This window comes from Pseudophryne corroboree, chromosome 12, assembly GCF_028390025.1.
Source record: "Pseudophryne corroboree isolate aPseCor3 chromosome 12, aPseCor3.hap2, whole genome shotgun sequence".
Lineage (NCBI taxonomy): Eukaryota > Metazoa > Chordata > Amphibia > Anura > Myobatrachidae > Pseudophryne > Pseudophryne corroboree.
In genome coordinates this window covers 38,185,929-38,204,361 of record NC_086455.1, presented here as the reverse complement: position 1 = coordinate 38,204,361, position 18,433 = coordinate 38,185,929, and the positions used below count along the sequence as shown (strand labels likewise).

Genomic DNA, 18,433 nt, shown 5'->3' with positions numbered 1-18,433 from the left:
GTCCTGCATGAGAGGAGGGGGCTGTGTAACATCTGCCCTAGCAGCTAAATCTGCAACAGCTTGTTGTAGTAGCTGAGTTTTCTGAACATTAGCAGTGAGCTGGGATGACATATCAGACATCATATTTTTCAGAGACCCTAGTCATGCGGGCTCTGGACCCTCTCCTCCAGCCCCTTCACAGATTTGTGAAGATTGGCTGCATTGTTCACAAGAAACAGAATCAGATGATACTGGAGAGAATCTAGTGTGAAATACACTCCACAGCTTGTGTTTACCCATGTTTCACAGTAAGCACAATAATATACACATACACACAGACAGTAATATATCTCAAGCCTGCCCTTACTGTATGCGAGAGGAGACACCGAGAGAAGGACACCAGTAGCTGCACAGCCCCAGTGAGGCTGACAGCTAACTATATCACAGTAAACTTTAATAATGTCTGTCCTGTAGAGGACCCAGATAGTGCACAATAGCGGCTCACCCCCTTCGCTACACCCTATACCAGATATCCAGCGTGTCTTGTGAGGCAGGAAGCGCTGTGTGTGCGTTGTCTGTGGTTGCATTAAGCAGAGGAAGGCGCCAAAGTGCCTCTGGTCCTGTTCTGAGGTAGCTCCGCCCCCTCCAATGGCGCCGGAGTTACAGTGATTGTTTATACTGGCAATATCTCCTGTTTGCTTAAAAACATCACACAAGTGCTAGTTCAAGCGATTATCAGCCAGTCTACACGGGGGAACCTAGCGGGACCCCCCCAGGAGGGTCCCGAATGTCCCGCCCACGTTCAGCCGCACTTTGAACCTGGGGACCCCCCTAGCAGGGCCCCCGTTTTGTACTCACCACAGACGTCACCTACAGGCAATGTTAGGGGTGTGCAGCGTGCGATTGTGACAGCCAAGGCGCAGTGCCCCGCTGAACAAACAACACCTCAGGACGATGGTCCTTCGGCAGGGAAGCGGCCTTGCACCTCGCAAGGCCGGTAACCACCACCCCCCCAACTCCCACGTTGCAGGTATGCTGCTGCCCAAACAGCATACCGAAAATAACAAACATTAAAAAGAAATTGAAGAAAACCCTCTGGTGCTCAGAGATGTGCATCCTCTCCTGAGGGCACTTTTTTCGAAACTGCCTGTGGGAGGGGGCATAGAGGGGAGGAGCCAGCACACCCAGTGAAGGCATTTAAAGTGCACCGGCTCCTATGGACCCCATCTATACCCCATGGTACTAGATTCCCCAATATCCCTTATGGATGCTAGAGAAATAATAACAATAAAAAAAAATGTGATTTTAACTTCTATTAAATCTTAGTCAATTGGTGGATATTGCTTTACAATAGGGTATAAAGGGCAGTGACAGGAGCTTTGGCATCTACTGGCAAAAAAACTTCAGCATTGCTATGTTCCTTTACATGCTATACCATGAGGTAGTAGAACAGTGATAGAGAGCTATGGAAGCATTCACCTTAGGCGGATATTACCATTTCACCATAATCTTGCTGGAGGATACTGGAATCTGCAGAATGGTGGAAATCAGACCTAGTACGTCCTCCAAATGAGTGGAAGATATAGAAACCATCTGTTTCTTTTCCCATATAAGCAGGGAAGTGCCTGGAATCTCCCCCTACACTCCCATATTCCTGGTGTTAGGATGAGTGTACCCAGGGACACACAACCAATGTTCCGATACACCAACCCGGCTGTACACACTGCACCATAAATTGTACATCAGCGCGATGGGTTCGGTATGATATACCGCCTCACGGGATGCCGAATATCACTATACAGACATCTGCATCCTCAGCGATAGAATGCCGGAAGGGGGGCAAGCACAACTAAGCCTCCTGCGTGCTTGCTGCACTCGCCGTGCTGCGGACTTGGTGGCGAGACAGGTTCTATTCTCCCTCTATGGGTAACATGGACACCCATAAAGGGGGAATCACCTACCTTGCTGGTATACCGGTGGCGGTATGGTGCCCCCGTCTGGTTCCCGGCGTCCGTATTGTGACAGCTGGGATCCCGACGAGCAGTATGCTAACCGCATACCAGTGCAATATATTGGAACACCCCAAATTTGTCTGCATGCAGTCGTCTGCCAGGACAGCCCACATGAGGTGCAGTACATCAGATGGCACGACCCCACTGATGACAACCAGGAACAAGCAATCACAAATACACACTATGCGATGAGGCCGATATATCGTTACAATCCACGTTGGAATGATATATATTGGTCAATACGTTGTATAGCGTACCCAGCCTAATCCTCATCAAGACACGAAAAAAAACCTCAGGGTCAGAGTCTACAGTTGCTTTGCCTTCCTCAGAGTCTGACTCCTTCTGAGTGAGGGGAATCTTCGGAAGCTGACACCTCCGTACTCTAGAAGAGGTAGCAGCAATCATACAGTGCAGTGAGCTGTGTAATGTCTGCAGTAGCCTGGGCCACAGATTTGGCTGCCACTGGCTCTGGCATCCCAGTTGATCACCACCCGGCACCCTTTGCCTTACCGCCTCCATCTGGTGAGTGGTGTGGTGCTGGCACTGGCTCAATGGCCAAAATAGGCAGAATCCAAAAATAGAATAAAATAGGCCAGGTCCAGCGGGCACTTAACTGCTGTAGTTCTCTGTGAAGTTCAACGGATTAATTGCCTGTAAAGTTAGAGTGCCCAGACTCCTGTCACCGCGCTCTATATCCCATGGTAATTTTTATTATTACTTTTGAACCACTGTGTTTCTACCCGTCACTTCTACAGCAGCTAGATCTCATATTATGATCATCTCTTCCGCCATTCTCACCTTCAGTTTAGCTCATGTTACCAGACCAAAGTCACCTCTAGAGTATCTCTCTGGGGGGGGGGGGTGGTATGTTAGATAGAATAGACTTAGGTCGACAGTGTTTAGGTCGACCACTATTGGTCGACATGGTTTCTAGGTCGACAGGGACTCTAAGTCAACATGTACTAGGTCGACATGAAAAAAGGTCGACCCAAGTTTTTGGGTGTCGTTTTCTTCGTAGAGTGGCTGGGAACCCCAATTAGTGCACCGTGTTCCCTCGCATGGCTCGAGGTGCCTCGCTCCGCTGCCGCTGCGCTCAGCACAGGTCACCGTTCCCAATTGTAGTCCACGTGGATCGTAAAGTAGTGAAAAAGTTCAAAAAATGAAGGGAAAAAAATTTGAAAAACTAATGTCGACCTTTTGTCATGTTGACCTAGTACATGTCGACATAGAGTCCATGTTGACCTAGAAACCATGACGACCTACTTACTGTTGACCAGTAGTGGTCGACCTACTTACTGTTGACCAGTAGTGGTCGACCTAGACATTGTCGACCTAGAGACCGGATCCCCTCTCTGGGACCTAGTGAGTAAGGACAGGTTCTTGAGTCTGAGTGAGAGAAGCAACAACTGTAGCAGCAATACCATAAAATAATGGGAATCCATTCTGAAGGTCGACAATGTTTAGGTCGACCACTATATGTCGACAGGGTTTCTAGGTCGGCATGTGCTAGGTCAACAGGTCAAAAGGTCGACATGAGTTTTTCACATTTTTTTTTCTTTTTTTGAACTTTTTCATACTTAACGATCCACGCGGACTACGATTGGAACGGTAATCTGTGCCGAGCGAAGTGAGCCATGCGAGGGGACACGGTGCACTAATTGGGGTTCCCGGTCACTTCACGAAGAAATCGACACAAAAAAAACCCCAATACCTCATGTCGACCTTTTGACCTAGAAACCCTGTCGACCTTCCAACCCTGTCGACATATAGTGGTCGACCTAGATACTGTCGATTTGATGATCCACACCCAAAATAATGAGAATAGATTTGTTGTAACAATTCACAAACAATCCCTCTATAAACTACAGACATCTAAAAGGTTACATTTGTACACAGGGGTAAATATAAATCAATATGATCAAACCTCTTTAGACAAAAGAAAAAAGAAATACAACAAGTGCTCTTCTGACCGATACAAATGTCAAAAATATTTTAGCAAAAGAAGATGATGTGTAAACAGCCCACTCCTAGATAACGTCCCTGTGCTTTAGGCACCAAGAAAAAAAAATGGCTTCCCATGGGCAGGCGGGGTATAGGGGAGGAGGAGGAGCCTCTGATGCACTCTGCAGAAGTTTTAACTCCTTGGTGCCCGCAGTGCTCCTACACCATACCCCACCGTCCCAGTGTCCACCTAGATAGACAGAAAAAGTTGGCATTTGCTTCATAATCCATCTTTGAACTACAAATGTAAAAAAAATAAAAATTTACTTACCGATAATTCTATTTCTCATAGTCCGTAGTGGATGCTGGGACTCCGTAAGGACCATGGGGAATAGCGGCTCCGCAGGAGACTGGGCACAAAAGTAAAAGCTTGAACTAGCTGGTGTGCACTGGCTCCTCCCCCTATGACCCTCCTCCAAGCCTCAGTTAGGATACTGTGCCCGGACGAGCGTACATAATAAGGAAGGATATTGAATCCCGGGTAAGACTCATACCAGCCACACCAATCACACCGTACAACCTGTGATCTGAACCCAGTTAACAGTATGATAAACGAAGGAGCCTCTGAAAAGATGGCTCACAACAATAATAACCCGAATTTTGTAACAATAACTATATACAAGTATTGCAGACAATCCGCACTTGGGATGGGCGCCCAGCATCCACTACGGACTATGAGAAATAGAATTATCGGTAAGTAAATTCTTATTTTCTCTAACGTCCTAAGTGGATGCTGGGACTCCGTAAGGACCATGGGGATTATACCAAAGCTCCCAAACGGGCGGGAGAGTGCGGATGACTCTGCAGCACCGAATGAGAGAACTCCAGGTCCTCCTCAGCCAGGGTATCAAATTTGTAGAATTTAGCAAACGTGTTTGCCCCTGACCAAGTAGCTGCTCGGCAAAGTTGTAAAGCCGAGACCCCTCGGGCAGCCGCCCAAGATGAGCCCACCTTCCTTGTGGAATGGGCTTTTACAGATTTTGGCTGTGGCAGGCCTGCCACAGAATGTGCAAGCTGAATTGTACTACAAATCCAACGAGCAATCGTCTGCTTAGAAGCAGGAGCACCCAGCTTGTTGGGTGCATACAGGATAAACAGCGAGTCAGATTTCCTGACTCCAGCCGTCCTGGAAATATATATTTTCAGGGCCCTGACTACGTCCAGTAACTTGGAGTCCTCCAAGTCCCTAGTAGCCGCAGGCACCACAATAGGCTGGTTCACGTGAAACGCTGAAACCACCTTTGGGAGAAATTGAGGACGAGTCCTCAATTCTGCCCTATCCGTGTGAAAAATCAGGTAAGGGCTTTTATAAGATAAAGCCGCCAATTCTGAGACACGCCTGGCTGAAGCCAGGGCTAACAGCATTACCACCTTCCATGTGAGATATTTTAATTCCACAGTGGTGAGTGGTTCAAACCAATGTGATTTTAGGAACCCCAAAACCACATTGAGATCCCAAGGTGCCACCGGGGGCACAAAAGGAGGCTGTATATGCAGTACCCCTTTGACAAACGTCTGGACTTCAGGCACTGAAGCCAGTTCTTTTTGGAAGAAAATCGACAGGGCCGAAATTTGAACCTTAATGGACCCTAATTTTAGGCCCATAGACAGTCCTGTTTGCAGGAAATGTAGGAAGCGACCCAGTTGAAATTCCTCTGTAGGGGCCTCTTTGGCCTCACACCACGCAACATATTTTTGCCAAATGCGGTGATAATGTTTTGCGGTTACATCCTTCCTGGCCTTTATCAGGGTAGGGATGACTTCTTCTGGAATGCCTTTTTCCTTCAGGATCCGGCGTTCAACCGCCATGCCGTCAAACGCAGCCGCGGTAAGTCTTGGAACAGACAAGGTCCCTGCTGGAGCAGGTCCTTTCTTAGAGGTAGAGGCCACGGGTCCTCCGTGAGCATCTCTTGAAGTTCCGGGTACCAAGTCCTTCTTGGCCAATCCGGAACCACGAGTATAGTTCTTACTCCTCTCCTTTTTATGATTCTCAGTACTTTTAGTATGAGAGGCAGAGGAGGGAACACATACACTGACTGGTACACCCATGGTGTTACCAGAGCGTCCACCGCTATTGCCTGAGGGTCCCTTGACCTGGCGCAATATCTGTCTAGTTTTTTGTTGAGACGGGACGCCATCATGTCCACCTTTGGTTTTTCCCAACGGTTTACCATCTCTTGGAAGACTTCTGGATGAAGTCCCCACTCCCCCGGGTGAAGGTCGTGTCTGCTGAGGAAGTCCGTTTCCCAGTTGTCCACTCCCGGAATGAACACTGCTGACAGTGCTATCACATGATTCTCCGCCCAGCGAAGAATCCTTGCAGCTTCTGCCATCGCCCTCCTGCTTCTCGTGCCGCCCTGTCTGTTTACGTGGGCGACTGACGTGATGTTGTCCGATTGGATCAATACCGCCTGACCCTGAAGCAGGGGTTTTGCTTGACTTAGGGCATTGTAAATGGCCCTTAGTTCCAGAATGTTTATATGAAGAGATGTTTCCATGCTTGACCACAAGCCCTGGAAATTTTGTCCCTGTGTGACTGCTCCCCAGCCTCTCAGGCTGGCATCTGTGGTCACCAGGATCCAATCCTGAATGCCGAATCTGCGGCCCTCTAGTAGATGAGCACTCTGCAGCCACCACAGAAGAGACACCCTTGTCCTTGGCGACAGGGTTATCCGCTGATGCATCTGAAGATGCGATCCGGACCATTTGTCCAGAAGATCCCACTGAAACGTTCTTGCATGGAATCTTCCGAATGGAATCGCTTCGTAAGAAGCCACCATTTTTCCCAGGACCCTCGTGCACTGATGCACTGACACCTGGCCTGGTTTTAGGAGATTCCTGACTAGCTCGGATAACTCCCTGGCCTTCTCCTCTGGGAGAAACACCTTTTTCTGGACTGTGTCCAGAATCATTCCTAGGAACAGGAGACGTGTCGTTGGAATCAGCTGCGATTTTGGAATATTTAGAATCCACCCGTGCTGACGTAACACTAACTGAGATAGTGCTACTCCGACTTCTAACTGTTCCCTGGACCTTGCCCTTATCAGGAGATCGTCCAAGTAAGGGATAATTAAAACGCCTTTTCTTCGAAGAAGAATCATCATTTCGGCCATTACCTTGGTAAAGACCCGAGGTGCCGTGGACAATCCAAACGGCAGCGTCTGAAACTGATAATGACAGTTTTGTACTACAAACCTGAGGTACCCTTGGTGAGAAGGGTAGATTGGGACGTGGGGATAAGCATCTTTGATGTCCAGAGACACCATATAGTCCCCTTCTTCCAGGTTTGCTATCACTGCTCTGAGTGACTCCATCTTGAATTTGAAACTCTTTATGTAAGTGTTCAAGGATTTTAGATTTAAAATTGGTCTCACCGAGCCGTCCGGCTTCGGTACCACAAACAGCGTGGAATAATACCCCTTTCCCTGTTGTAGGAGAGGTACCTTGATTATCACCTGCTGGGAATACAGCTTGTGAATGGCTTCCAAAACTGCCTCCCTGTCGGAGGGAGACTTTGGTAGAGCAGACTTCAGGAACCGGCGAGGGGGAGACGTCTCGAATTCCAGTTTGTACCCCTGTGATACTACCTGCAGAATCCAGGGGTCCACTTGCGAGTGAGCCCACTGCGCGTTGAAATTTTTGAGACGGGCCCCCACCGTGTCCGAGTCCGCTTGTAAAGCCCCAGCGTCATGCTGAAGACTTGGCAGAAGCAGAGGAGGGCTTCTGCTCCTGGGAAGAGGCTGCCTGGTGCAGTCTTTTTCCTCTTCCTCTGCCCCGGGGCAGAAATGAGTGGCCTTTTGCCCGCCTGTACTTATGGGAACGAAAGGACTGAGTTTGAAAAGACGGTGTCTTTTTCTGCTGAGAGGTGACCTGGGGTAAAAAGGTGGACTTTCCGGCCGTTGCCGTGGCCACCAGGTCCGATATACCGGCCCCAAATAACTCCTCCCCTTTAAACGGCAATACTTCCATATGTCGTTTGGAATCCGCATCCCCTGACCACTGTCGCGTCCATAACGCTCTTCTGGCAGAAATGGACATAGCACTCACTCTTGATGCCAGGGTGCAAATATCCCTCTGTGCATCACGCATATATAGTAATGCATCCTTCAAATGCTCTATAGTTAGTAATATACTGTCCCTATCCAGGGTATCAATATTTTCAGTCAGGGAATCCGACCACGCCACTCCAGCACTGCACATCCAGGCTGATGCGATTGCTGGTCGCAGTATAACACCAGTATGTGTGTATATACCCTTCAGGATATTTTCCAGCCTTCTATCCGCTGGTTCTTTGAGGGCGGCCGTATCAGGAGACGGTAACGCTACTTGTTTAGATAAACGTGTGAGCGCTTTATCTACTCTAGGGGGTGTTTCCCAACGCGCCCTAACCTCTGGCGGGAAAGGGTATAGTGCCAATAATTTATTAGAAATTAGCACTTTTTTATCGGGGGAAACCCACGCTTTATCACACACCTCATTTAATTCATCTGACTCAGGAAAAGCTACTGGTAGTTTTTTCACTCCCCACATAATACCCTTCTTTGTGGTACTTGTAGTGTCAGAAATGTTCAATGCCTCCTTCATTGCCGTGATCATGTAACGTGTGGCCCTACTGGACATTACGTTTGTCTCCTCACCGTCGACACTGGACTCAGTATCCGTGTCTGGGTCTGTGTCGACCCACTGAGGTAACGGGCGTTTTATCGCCCCTGACGGTGTCTGAGACGCCTGGACAGGCACTAATTGATTTGTCGGCTGTCTCATGTCGTCAACAGTTTTTTGTAAAGTGCTGACATTGTCACGTAGTTCTTTAAATACAACCATCCAGTCAGGTGTCGACTCCCTAGGGGGTGACATCACTAATACAGGCAATTGCTCTGCTTCCACATCATTTTCCTCCTCATACATGTCGACACAATCGTACCGACACCCAGCACACACACAGGGAATGCTCTGATAGAGGACAGGACCCCACTAGCCCTTTGGGGAGACAGAGGGAGAGTTTGCCAGCACACACCAGAGCGCTATATATATATATAGGGATAACCTTATATAAGTGTTACTCCCTTTTATAGCTGCTGTTTATAATTTAGCTGCCAATAGTGCCCCCCCTCTCTCGTTTTTACCCTGATTCTGTAGGGACTGCAGGGGAGAGTCAGGGAGCCGTCCTTCCAGCGGAACTGTGAGGGAAAATGGCGCTTGTGTGCTGAGGAGATAGGCTCCGCCCCTTCACGACGGCCTTATCTCCCGCTTTTTTCTGGAAAACTGGCAGGGGTTAAATACATCCATATAGCCCAGGAGCTATATGTGATGTATTTCTTTTGCCATCCTAAGGTATTTCTGTTTTTATTGCGTCTCAGGGCGCTCCCCCCCAGCGCCCTGCACCCTCAGTGACCGGAGTGTGAAGTGTGCTGAGAGCAATGGCGCACAACTGCAGTGCTGTGCGCTACCTTAGTTGAAGACAGGAACGTCTTCTGCCGCCGATTTCACCGGACCTCTTCGTTCTTCTGGCTCTGTAAGGGGGCCGGCGGCGCTGCTCCGGGACCCATCCAGGCTGAACCTGTGATCGTCCCTCTGGAGCTAATGTCCAGTAGCCTAAGAAACCCAATCCACTCTGCACGCAGGTGAGTTCGTTTCTTCTCCCCTTAGTCCCACGATGCAGTGAGCCTGTTGCCAGCAGGACTCACTGAAAATAAAAAACCTAAAATAAACTTTTACTCTAAGCAGCTCAGGAGAGCCACCTAGCATGCACCCTTCTCGTTCGGGCACAAAAATCTAACTGAGGCTTGGAGGAGGGTCATAGGGGGAGGAGCCAGTGCACACCAGCTAGTTCAAGCTTTTACTTTTGTGCCCAGTCTCCTGCGGAGCTGCTATTCCCCATGGTCCTTACGGAGTCCCAGCATCCACTTAGGACGTTAGAGAAAACTAGTTGGGTCTGCATTTAAGCAGATTTTAAAGGACTATTTATTAACCCCTTCAATATTGGCCATGTCTTATCTAACAACATATGACAAAGTACCTTCTATATTAGTTTTGTTCCACAAATGCATATTTTAGTAATTTGACCTTTTTCACTTTCTGTACCAGATCCCTTGACACCACTGAAGGAAGGCAGCACTTATAAGTGTAGGAACCGACACAGTAATGATAAGAGGACTACACGGATCCCTTATTTGATATATGTAAAGGAGAGGCTCTTATCAACATGGTTTAATTCTAGAAGGCATTGGATTGTTATACAGGTTGAGTATCCCATATCCATATATTCCGAAATACGGAATATTCCGAAATACGGACTTTTTTGAGTGAGAGTGAGATAGTGAAACCTTTGTTTTTTGATGTCTCAATGTACACAAACTTTGTTTAATACACAAAGTTATTAAAAATATTGTATTAAATGACCTTCAGGCTGTGTGCATAAGGTGTATATGAAACATAAATGAATTGTGTGAATGTAGACACACTTTGTTTAATGCACAAAGTAATAAAAAATATTGTCTAAAATGGCCTTCAGGCAGTGTGTATAAGGTGTATATGTATCATAAATGCATTCTGTGCTTAGATTTAGGTCCCATCACCATGATATCTCACTATGGTATGCAATTATTCCAAAATACGGAAAAATCCCATATCCAAAATACCTCTGGTCCCAAGCATTTTGGATAAGGGAGACTCAACCTGTAGCTTAATATGTCACGTTGCCATTTTGTACCGTAATCTTCTTGCCCAATGTTTATGGAGACACCGCCGATTTGCCGAGGGAAGGAACTGTCTTCGAGTTTGCGCAAAATCTCTTCCTGTATTTCGTCTGGTCCAGATTCCCGCTTGCGGCTGACAAAGTGCGCATACAGCTCTGTTTGCGTTATCAAGAAATTTAGCTTTCTCTGTTGCCTCTTAGCCTGGATTCAAACCAAACATAGGGAAGGTTGTTAGTGTAAAACTACTGAGTGCAGTCTCTGAGCAAAACAAATGATTACATTGGAGCAGTGTGTATCTGGAGATACTGACTAATAACTAGTCTGGGATTGCACAAATAACGAGATTTCATCATTCAATTTTCCTTTATACAAATTTCACAAAGGATCGGACAGCACAATTCGTTTCTGGATGGTTATGTGATGTGTCAGCATGTTGTGCTGGCATGAAATGGGCAAGTTATCCAGACAATGTCAACAGGAAATAACAGACTCATGTGAGACTCATCTGACTGTAAAATGTCTTTACAACACTGGAAATGCTGGTAGCAGTGTTTATGTGTACTCTGTGACCCATGCATCATAGTACTGCTCCTTCTTACCTCTCTCATTTCCTCATCCAGCTTGCGCTGCTCTAAGGCCTCTTTCTCTGCCCGCTTACGGTGCTCTTTCTCCACTTTGTCGTACTTCTTCCAGTACAGCGACATTTCCTTGGTCAGCCTGCGTGCTCGTGGAAGAGTTTCCTTGCAATTCTTCTGTGCTTGTATAGCGGCTCTGCGCACCTCCCGCATGCACTGATGAGCCAGCTAAATAAATGGGTATAAGCAATTAAAAAAGGAATAAAACATACTGCGTAACACAACACAGTCCTAATCTAACACGGTCGGCGGCCACTTTCCAGTAATGGGTAAGGTCCCCTGTTTCCCCCAGAGCAGCTGAACTCGCTGAACAGTTGCTGCAGATGTGTCAGCTGCACAGTCATGCTGCAAATCTCCCAATCCACCAGATCACATAGGTGCACTACTGGACTGAGATCAGGTGGCAGTGGAAGCTACTGGAGTAAACTGATCTCATTTGTCAAATGCATGGAACCGACATGGGGGGTCATTCCGAGTTGATCGCTCGCTAGCAGTTTTTAGCAGCTGTGCAAACGCTATGCCGCCTCCCTCTGGGGAGTGTATTTTAGCTTAGCAGAAGTGCGATTGCTTGTGCAGCCGAGCTTTGCAAAAACAGTTTGTGCAGTTTCAGAGTAGCTCTGAACCTACTCAGCGCTTGCGATCACTTCAGCCTATTCGTGTCCGGATTTGACATCATACACCCGCCCAGCCACGCCTGCGTTTTTTCAGATATGCCTGCGTTTTTGCAAACACTCCCTGAAAACGGTCAGTCGACAACCAGAATCGCCCCCTTCCTGTCAAACTTCTTGCGGCCGTCAGCGCAAAGGAAAACTTTGCTAGAACCTGAGCACAACCACAAAGAGCTTCGTACCCGTACGTCGCGCGTGCACATTGCGGGCCATACGCATGCGCATAAATGCCGTTTTTTCACCTGATCGCTGCGCTGCGAAAATCGGCAGCGAGTGATCAACTCGGAATGACCCACATGAAGAGTTATCCTGCTGGAAGTAGCTATTACAAGATGGGTGGACTATGGGCAAAAAGGGGGTGAGCATATGGTCTTTACGCTCCCTTGCCTCCTCTCAAGCATTTGAAACAGTCTATTTGTTATCTCCTCCTGGATGTCTCAACATTTTCTCAAGTTTTTTTTTTTGTCTGAGACTGAGCTCATTATTTTCCATGTGTGTCTCCACCCCTCCCCAGCTCTTCACACTGTCAACAACACATCTCCTTAGTGCATCAAATCTGCTGCCTGGATGTCACCATTGATTCTGTTCTCTCATTCATTCCCCACAATCAGTCACTTACCCAGTCCTGATGGTTCCATCTCCAGAACATTGTCAGAATTCACTCCTTCCTCTCACCCGACACTACTAAAACATCCACTCATCACAAACTTCTCCTCTCTGGTCTTTCCTTCAACTCTCCTCTAGAGTGACCTTTCTCTCATACTGCTGTTTCTCTATCTCTGCATCGCCTCTCTGTCAGTCCCGTCACTGCCTCCCAGTGCTCTAAGGATCCAATATAAACTACTCTCCCTAACCTACAAAGCTGTGTCACTCTCCTCTCCATCCTACATCTGCAAGCTCGCTTTCCCCCACACACCTTCTCCGGTCGACAAGTGACCGCAGCCTCCTTCCACTGATTACCACCTCCCTCTCCCACCTCCAGTTTTTCTTAAAAGCTGCGACTATGGAACTCTTTCCCTCGTTCTATCAAACTCTCCCTCAATAGCCAATGTTTTAAATGAACCATCAAAACTCACTTTACACTAGCCTGCTGGAAACCTGCCTGATGTGGAATTCTCTCCTCCATGCATAAACCAGTGTACCTCCCAAATACCCTCCCAACCTTTCCCATTTAGGGGTATATTCAATTACAGTTGAAAGCTGCCGTCTCTCGAAAAAGAGGGCAGTTTTCGACTTTTTAAGGTCGAATCGTGATTCGACCTATTCAATATAACCCAAAATTTTTCGACAGGTCGATGAATTCGACTTGTCGAAAAGCACGTGGGTCGGCAGCTTGTGTCTGTCGGTTTTGGCCCCCTTTTCGACCATCTCAGTCTGACATAAAAAAATGTCGGACTGAGATGTGAGACCCAGAGGAGGAGAGGGGGGAGAGCCACAGGGAGACGGGGGAGAGCCGCAGGGAAACGGGGGACAGCCGCGGGCATACAGGGGAGATCAGCGCTACAGCACAGCACTGCAGCAGGATGTCACACAGCCGCGCCGCTCACGGCAGCTTCCACCCGGCTCCAGCAAGTGAGGTCACGCTTGCTGGAGCCGGGTGGACACTGCCGTGAGGTCGGGCGACTATGTGACATTATCCTGCAGCGCTATTGTAGCGCTGATCTCCTCCGTCTGCCGGCGCCTGTCCCCCGCTGGTCTCCCCGCGGCTCTTCCCCCCCACTCTCCTAATCTGGGTCCCTCATTTCACTTCGACTTCAAAAAGTCGAATTGAGATGAGATTGAATAGGGGTTGTCCGATCCACTCCGACAAATGCATGTCGGAATAGATCTGACACTAATTGAATATACCCCTTAGATTGTAAGTTCCCTCCCCTTAGGCTCACTAACTCAGCTAATAGGTATACGCTACAACTACACCTATACTTGTACTTACGTTATTCCCTTACTGTGTTTATTCTCCTCTACATCTTTGATATGTATGGTGCTGCGGATATTGGGGGTAATTCCAAGTTGATCGCAGCAGGAAATTTTTTAGCAGTTGGGCAAAACCATGTGCATTGCAGGGGGGGGGGGGACAGATATAACATGTGCAGAGACACTTAGATTTGGGTGGGGTGTTTTCAAACTGAAATCTAAATTGCAGTGTAAAAATAAAGCAGACAGTATTTAACCTGCACAGAAACAAAATAACCCACCCAAATCTAACTCTCTCTGCACATATTATATCTGCCCAACATACAGTGCACATGGTTTGGCCCAACTGCTAACAAATTTGCTGCTGCGATCAACTCTGAATTACCCCCTATGGGGGTAATTCCAAGTTGATCGCAGCAGGAAATTTTTTAGCAGTTGGGCAAAACCATGTGCACTGCAGGGGAGGCAGATGTAACATGTGCAGAGATAGATAGATTTGGGTCTGGTGAGTGCAATCTGCAATCTAATTTGCAGTGTAAAATAAAGCAGCCAGTATTTACCCTGCACAGAAACAAAATAACCCACCCAAATCTAACTCTCTCTGCACATGTTATATCTGCCTCCCCTGCAGTGCACATGGTTTTGCCCAACTGCTAAAACATTTCCTGCTGCGATCAACTTGGAATTACCCCATGGTACGGTACGGTGATGAGGCATCTTATTCATTACCAGTTATTTATATAGCGCACACATATTCTGCAGCGCTTTACAGAGAATATTTGTCCATGCACATCAGTCCCTGCCCCAGTGGAGCTTACACTCTATCTTCCCTACCACGTACACACTGAGGTTAATTTTTATTTGTTTTTTTGGGAGCCAATTAACCTACCAGTAAATTTTTGGACTCAACATGCTGAGGGCCGTGCTTAGAATAGAGCAGACAGCCTTAGTGCTGTGAAGCGGTAACCATTACACCATGCTAGTAATAACGGACAGCAACAATACTTAGAGAGAGGCTGTGGTATTTAAGCAATGTTTTGTTGGTATTAAGTAGCCTACTGGTCCAAACAATCATTCCCCCACCATTAGACCACCAGCAAAAGCAGCCTGAACAATGTACACAGGGCAGAATTAATTCTATCTTTGGGTGCTGCAGCAGAAAACAGGAATTTAATACCTACCGGTAATTACTTTTCTCGTAGTCCGTAGTGGATATTGGGGAATACTAGATTACCATGGGGTATAGATCGGGTCCACTGGAGCCTGGCACTTTAAGAAACTAATAGTGTGTGCTGGCTCCTCCCCTCTATGCCCATCCTACCAGACTCAGTCTAGAAACTGTGCCCGAGGAGACGACATACTTCGAGAGAAGGAAATACACAGATAGTGGCGAGATTCATACCAGCTCACACAACAGGCAAATCCGGTTAACATGCCAGAAAACAGCTGAAACAGTACTGAAACAGTAAACAACGCAGAAATTACCTAGGAACCAGGCAGTACTGAACTATAAAACCAATGCAGGAAACGTAGCGCTGGGCGGGCGCCCAGCATCCTCTACGGAAAATGAGAAAAGAATTTACCAGTAGGTAATTAAAATCCTATTTTCTCTTACGTCCTAGAGGATACCGGGGTTCCATTTAGTACCATGGGGATGTACCAAAGCTCCCAAACCGGGTGGGAGAGTGCTGAGGTTCCTGCAGAACTGATTGACTCAACTGAAGGTCCTCAGGCCAAAGTATCGAACTTGTGGAACTTAGCAAACGTGTTTGAACCCAACCAAGTAGCTGCTCAGCAGAGCTGTAAAGCCGAGACACCTCGGGCAGCCGCCCAGGAAGAACTCCCCGACCTAGTAGAGTGGGCCTGTACTTTAGGAACCGGCAATCCTGCCGTAGAATAAGCATACTGGATAGTAAGCCTGATCCAGCGAGTAATAGACTGCTTTGAAGAAGGACACCCAATTTTATTGGGATTATATAGAACGAACAGCGAGTCGGATTTCCTGTGACGAGCTGTCCTTTTTACGTATACTTTCAAAGCCCTCACAACATTCAAAGAATTTGAAGTAGCGGAAGTGTCGGCGATAACCGGAACCACAATAGGTTGGTTGATGTGAAACGCTGACACCACGTTCGGAAGAAATTGCTGACGAATTCTGAGTTCAGCTCTGTCCTCATGGAAAATTAAATAGGGGCTCTTGTGAGACAAAGCCCACAGCTCCGACACACGTCTTGCTGAAGCCAAGGCCAACAGTGTGACGGTCTTCCACGCAAGATATTTTACGTCCACCTCCTGTAATGGTTCAAACCAGATCGACTGGAGGAACTGCAGCACCAAATTGAGATCCCATGGTGCCGTGTGAGGTTGCAAAGGGAGGTTGGATGTGCAGAACACCTTTCAAAAACGTCTGGACCTCAGGGAGAGAAGCCAATTGTTTCTGAAAGAAAATGGACAAGGCCGAAATCTGGACTTTTATGGAGCCTAGACGTAGGCCCACATCCATGTCTGCCTGCAGAAAAAGCAAGAAACATCCCAGATGAAATTCCATCGCAGAATAAGTTCTGCTCTCACACCAGGAGACGTATTTCTTCCAAATACGGTGGTAATGTTTAGACGTTACCCCCTTCCTGGCTTGGATCATAGTCGGGATAACTTCAGCAGTTCAACTTCAATGCTGTCAAACATAGCCGCGGTAAGTCCTGATAGACGAATGGGCCCTGTTTCAGAAGATCCTCGCGAAGAGGTATTGCCCGGAGCAAGGAGTATTGCTTGAACCTTTTCCCTTTTTATTCTTTTGAGAATTCTTGGGATTAGAGGAAGTGGAGGAAACACGTACACCATCTGATAGACCCATGGAGTCATCAGAGCGTCTACCACCACTGCCTGTGTGTCTCTCGACCTGGAACAATACAGCTTGAGCTTCTTGTTGAGATGAGAGGCCTTCATGTCGATTCGTGGATATCCCCACCGACGTGTCAAGCACCTGAACACGTCCGGGTGAAGGCCCCACTCCCCCGGGTGCAGGTCGTGTCTGCTGAGGAAATCTGCTTCCCAGTTGTCTACTCCCGGAATGAAGACCGCTGACAACGCCACCGCGTTTTTTTCTGCCCAGAGGAGAATTCTTGACGCCTCTGACATTACTGCTCTGCTTTCCGTTCCGTCCTGTCGGTTTATGTACGTCACTACCGTTACATTGTCCGACTAGACTTGAATGGCCCGATCCTGAAGAAGATAAGAGGCCTGCAGAAGGGCGTTTTATATGGCCCTGAGTTCCAAAATGTTGACTGGAAGGACAACTTCCTGACTTGACCCCTGAATTCCAGAATGTTGACTGGAAGGACAACTTCCTGACTTGACCATCTTCCTTGAAACTGCACCCCCTGGGTGACTGCTCCCCAACCTCGGAGGCTTGCGTCCGTAGTTAACAGGATCCAGTCCTGAATTCCGAACCTCCGACCCTCGACGAGGTGTGAGGTCTGTAGCCACCAAAGAAAGGAGACCCTGTCTTTTGGTGACAGACGAATCCTCTGGTGCATGTGAAGATGCGATCTGGACCATTTGTCCAACAGATTGAGCTGAAAGGGTCTTGCGTGAAACCTTCCATATTGAAGCACCTCGTAAGAGACCACCATTTTCCCCAGAAAGAGAATGCATAGATGCACCGATATCCGGGTTGGCTTCAGGACATCCCGACCCATCGACTAGATTACCAATGCCTTTTCCAACGGAACACTTTCTGCGACTCCGTGTCCAGTATCATTTCCTAGAATGGGGGCCTCCGTGTTGGCTCTAGGTGAGATTTCGGAAGGTTCAGAATCCACCCGTGATCCTGGAGAAGTTTGGTTAAGAGGCCAATGCTGTCCAGCAACCTCTCCCTGGATGGCGCCTTAATCAGAAGATCGTCCAGGTACGGAATTATGTTCACTCCCTGCTTGCGGAGTATAACCATCATCTCTGCCATCACTTTGGTGGACACCCTCGCTGCCGTGGGGAGACCAAATGGCAGGGCCTGGAACTTGCAGTGACAGTCCTGCAGTGCACACCGTAAATAAGCCTGGTGAGGTGGCCAGATCGGAATGTGAAGGTATGCATCCTTGATATCTAGAGACACAACGAATTCCCCTTCCTCCAGACCTGACTGCAGCAAAGAAGGCTAATAAGATATTAGCATGCATAAAACGGGGTATTGATGCTAGGGACGAGAGTATTATACTCCCGTTATATAAATCACTAGTGAGGCCACACCTTGAATACTGTGTACAATTCTGGGCACCTTACTACAAAAAGGATATCCTGGAGCTTGAAAAGGTACAGAGGAGGGCGACCAAACTAATTAAGGGCATGGAGACGATGGAATACAAGGAAAGGCTTGAAAGACTAGGCATGTTTACATTGGAAAAGCGGAGACTAAGAGGGGATATGATCAACATCTACAAATATATAAGGGGACAATACACAGAGCTTGCGCGGGACCTGTTTTTGGTTAGATCAACACAGAGGACTCGTGGACACTTGCTCAGGTTAGA

General features: G+C 47.7%; 1 protein-coding gene across 1 annotated transcript in view; it reads right to left on the bottom strand.

Annotated features, from left to right (window-relative positions):
- INO80 (INO80 complex ATPase subunit) overlaps positions 1-18,433 on the bottom strand; it is a 197,428-nt gene that overhangs the window by 115,211 nt on the left and 63,784 nt on the right. Inside the window, exons 9-10 of the mRNA XM_063947351.1 lie at positions 11,290-11,493; positions 10,705-10,891 (exon numbers count right to left, since the gene is read on the bottom strand). Of these exons, the coding sequence (XP_063803421.1) occupies positions 10,705-10,891; positions 11,290-11,493 (391 nt within the window). The remainder of the gene's footprint in view (positions 1-10,704; positions 10,892-11,289; positions 11,494-18,433) is intronic.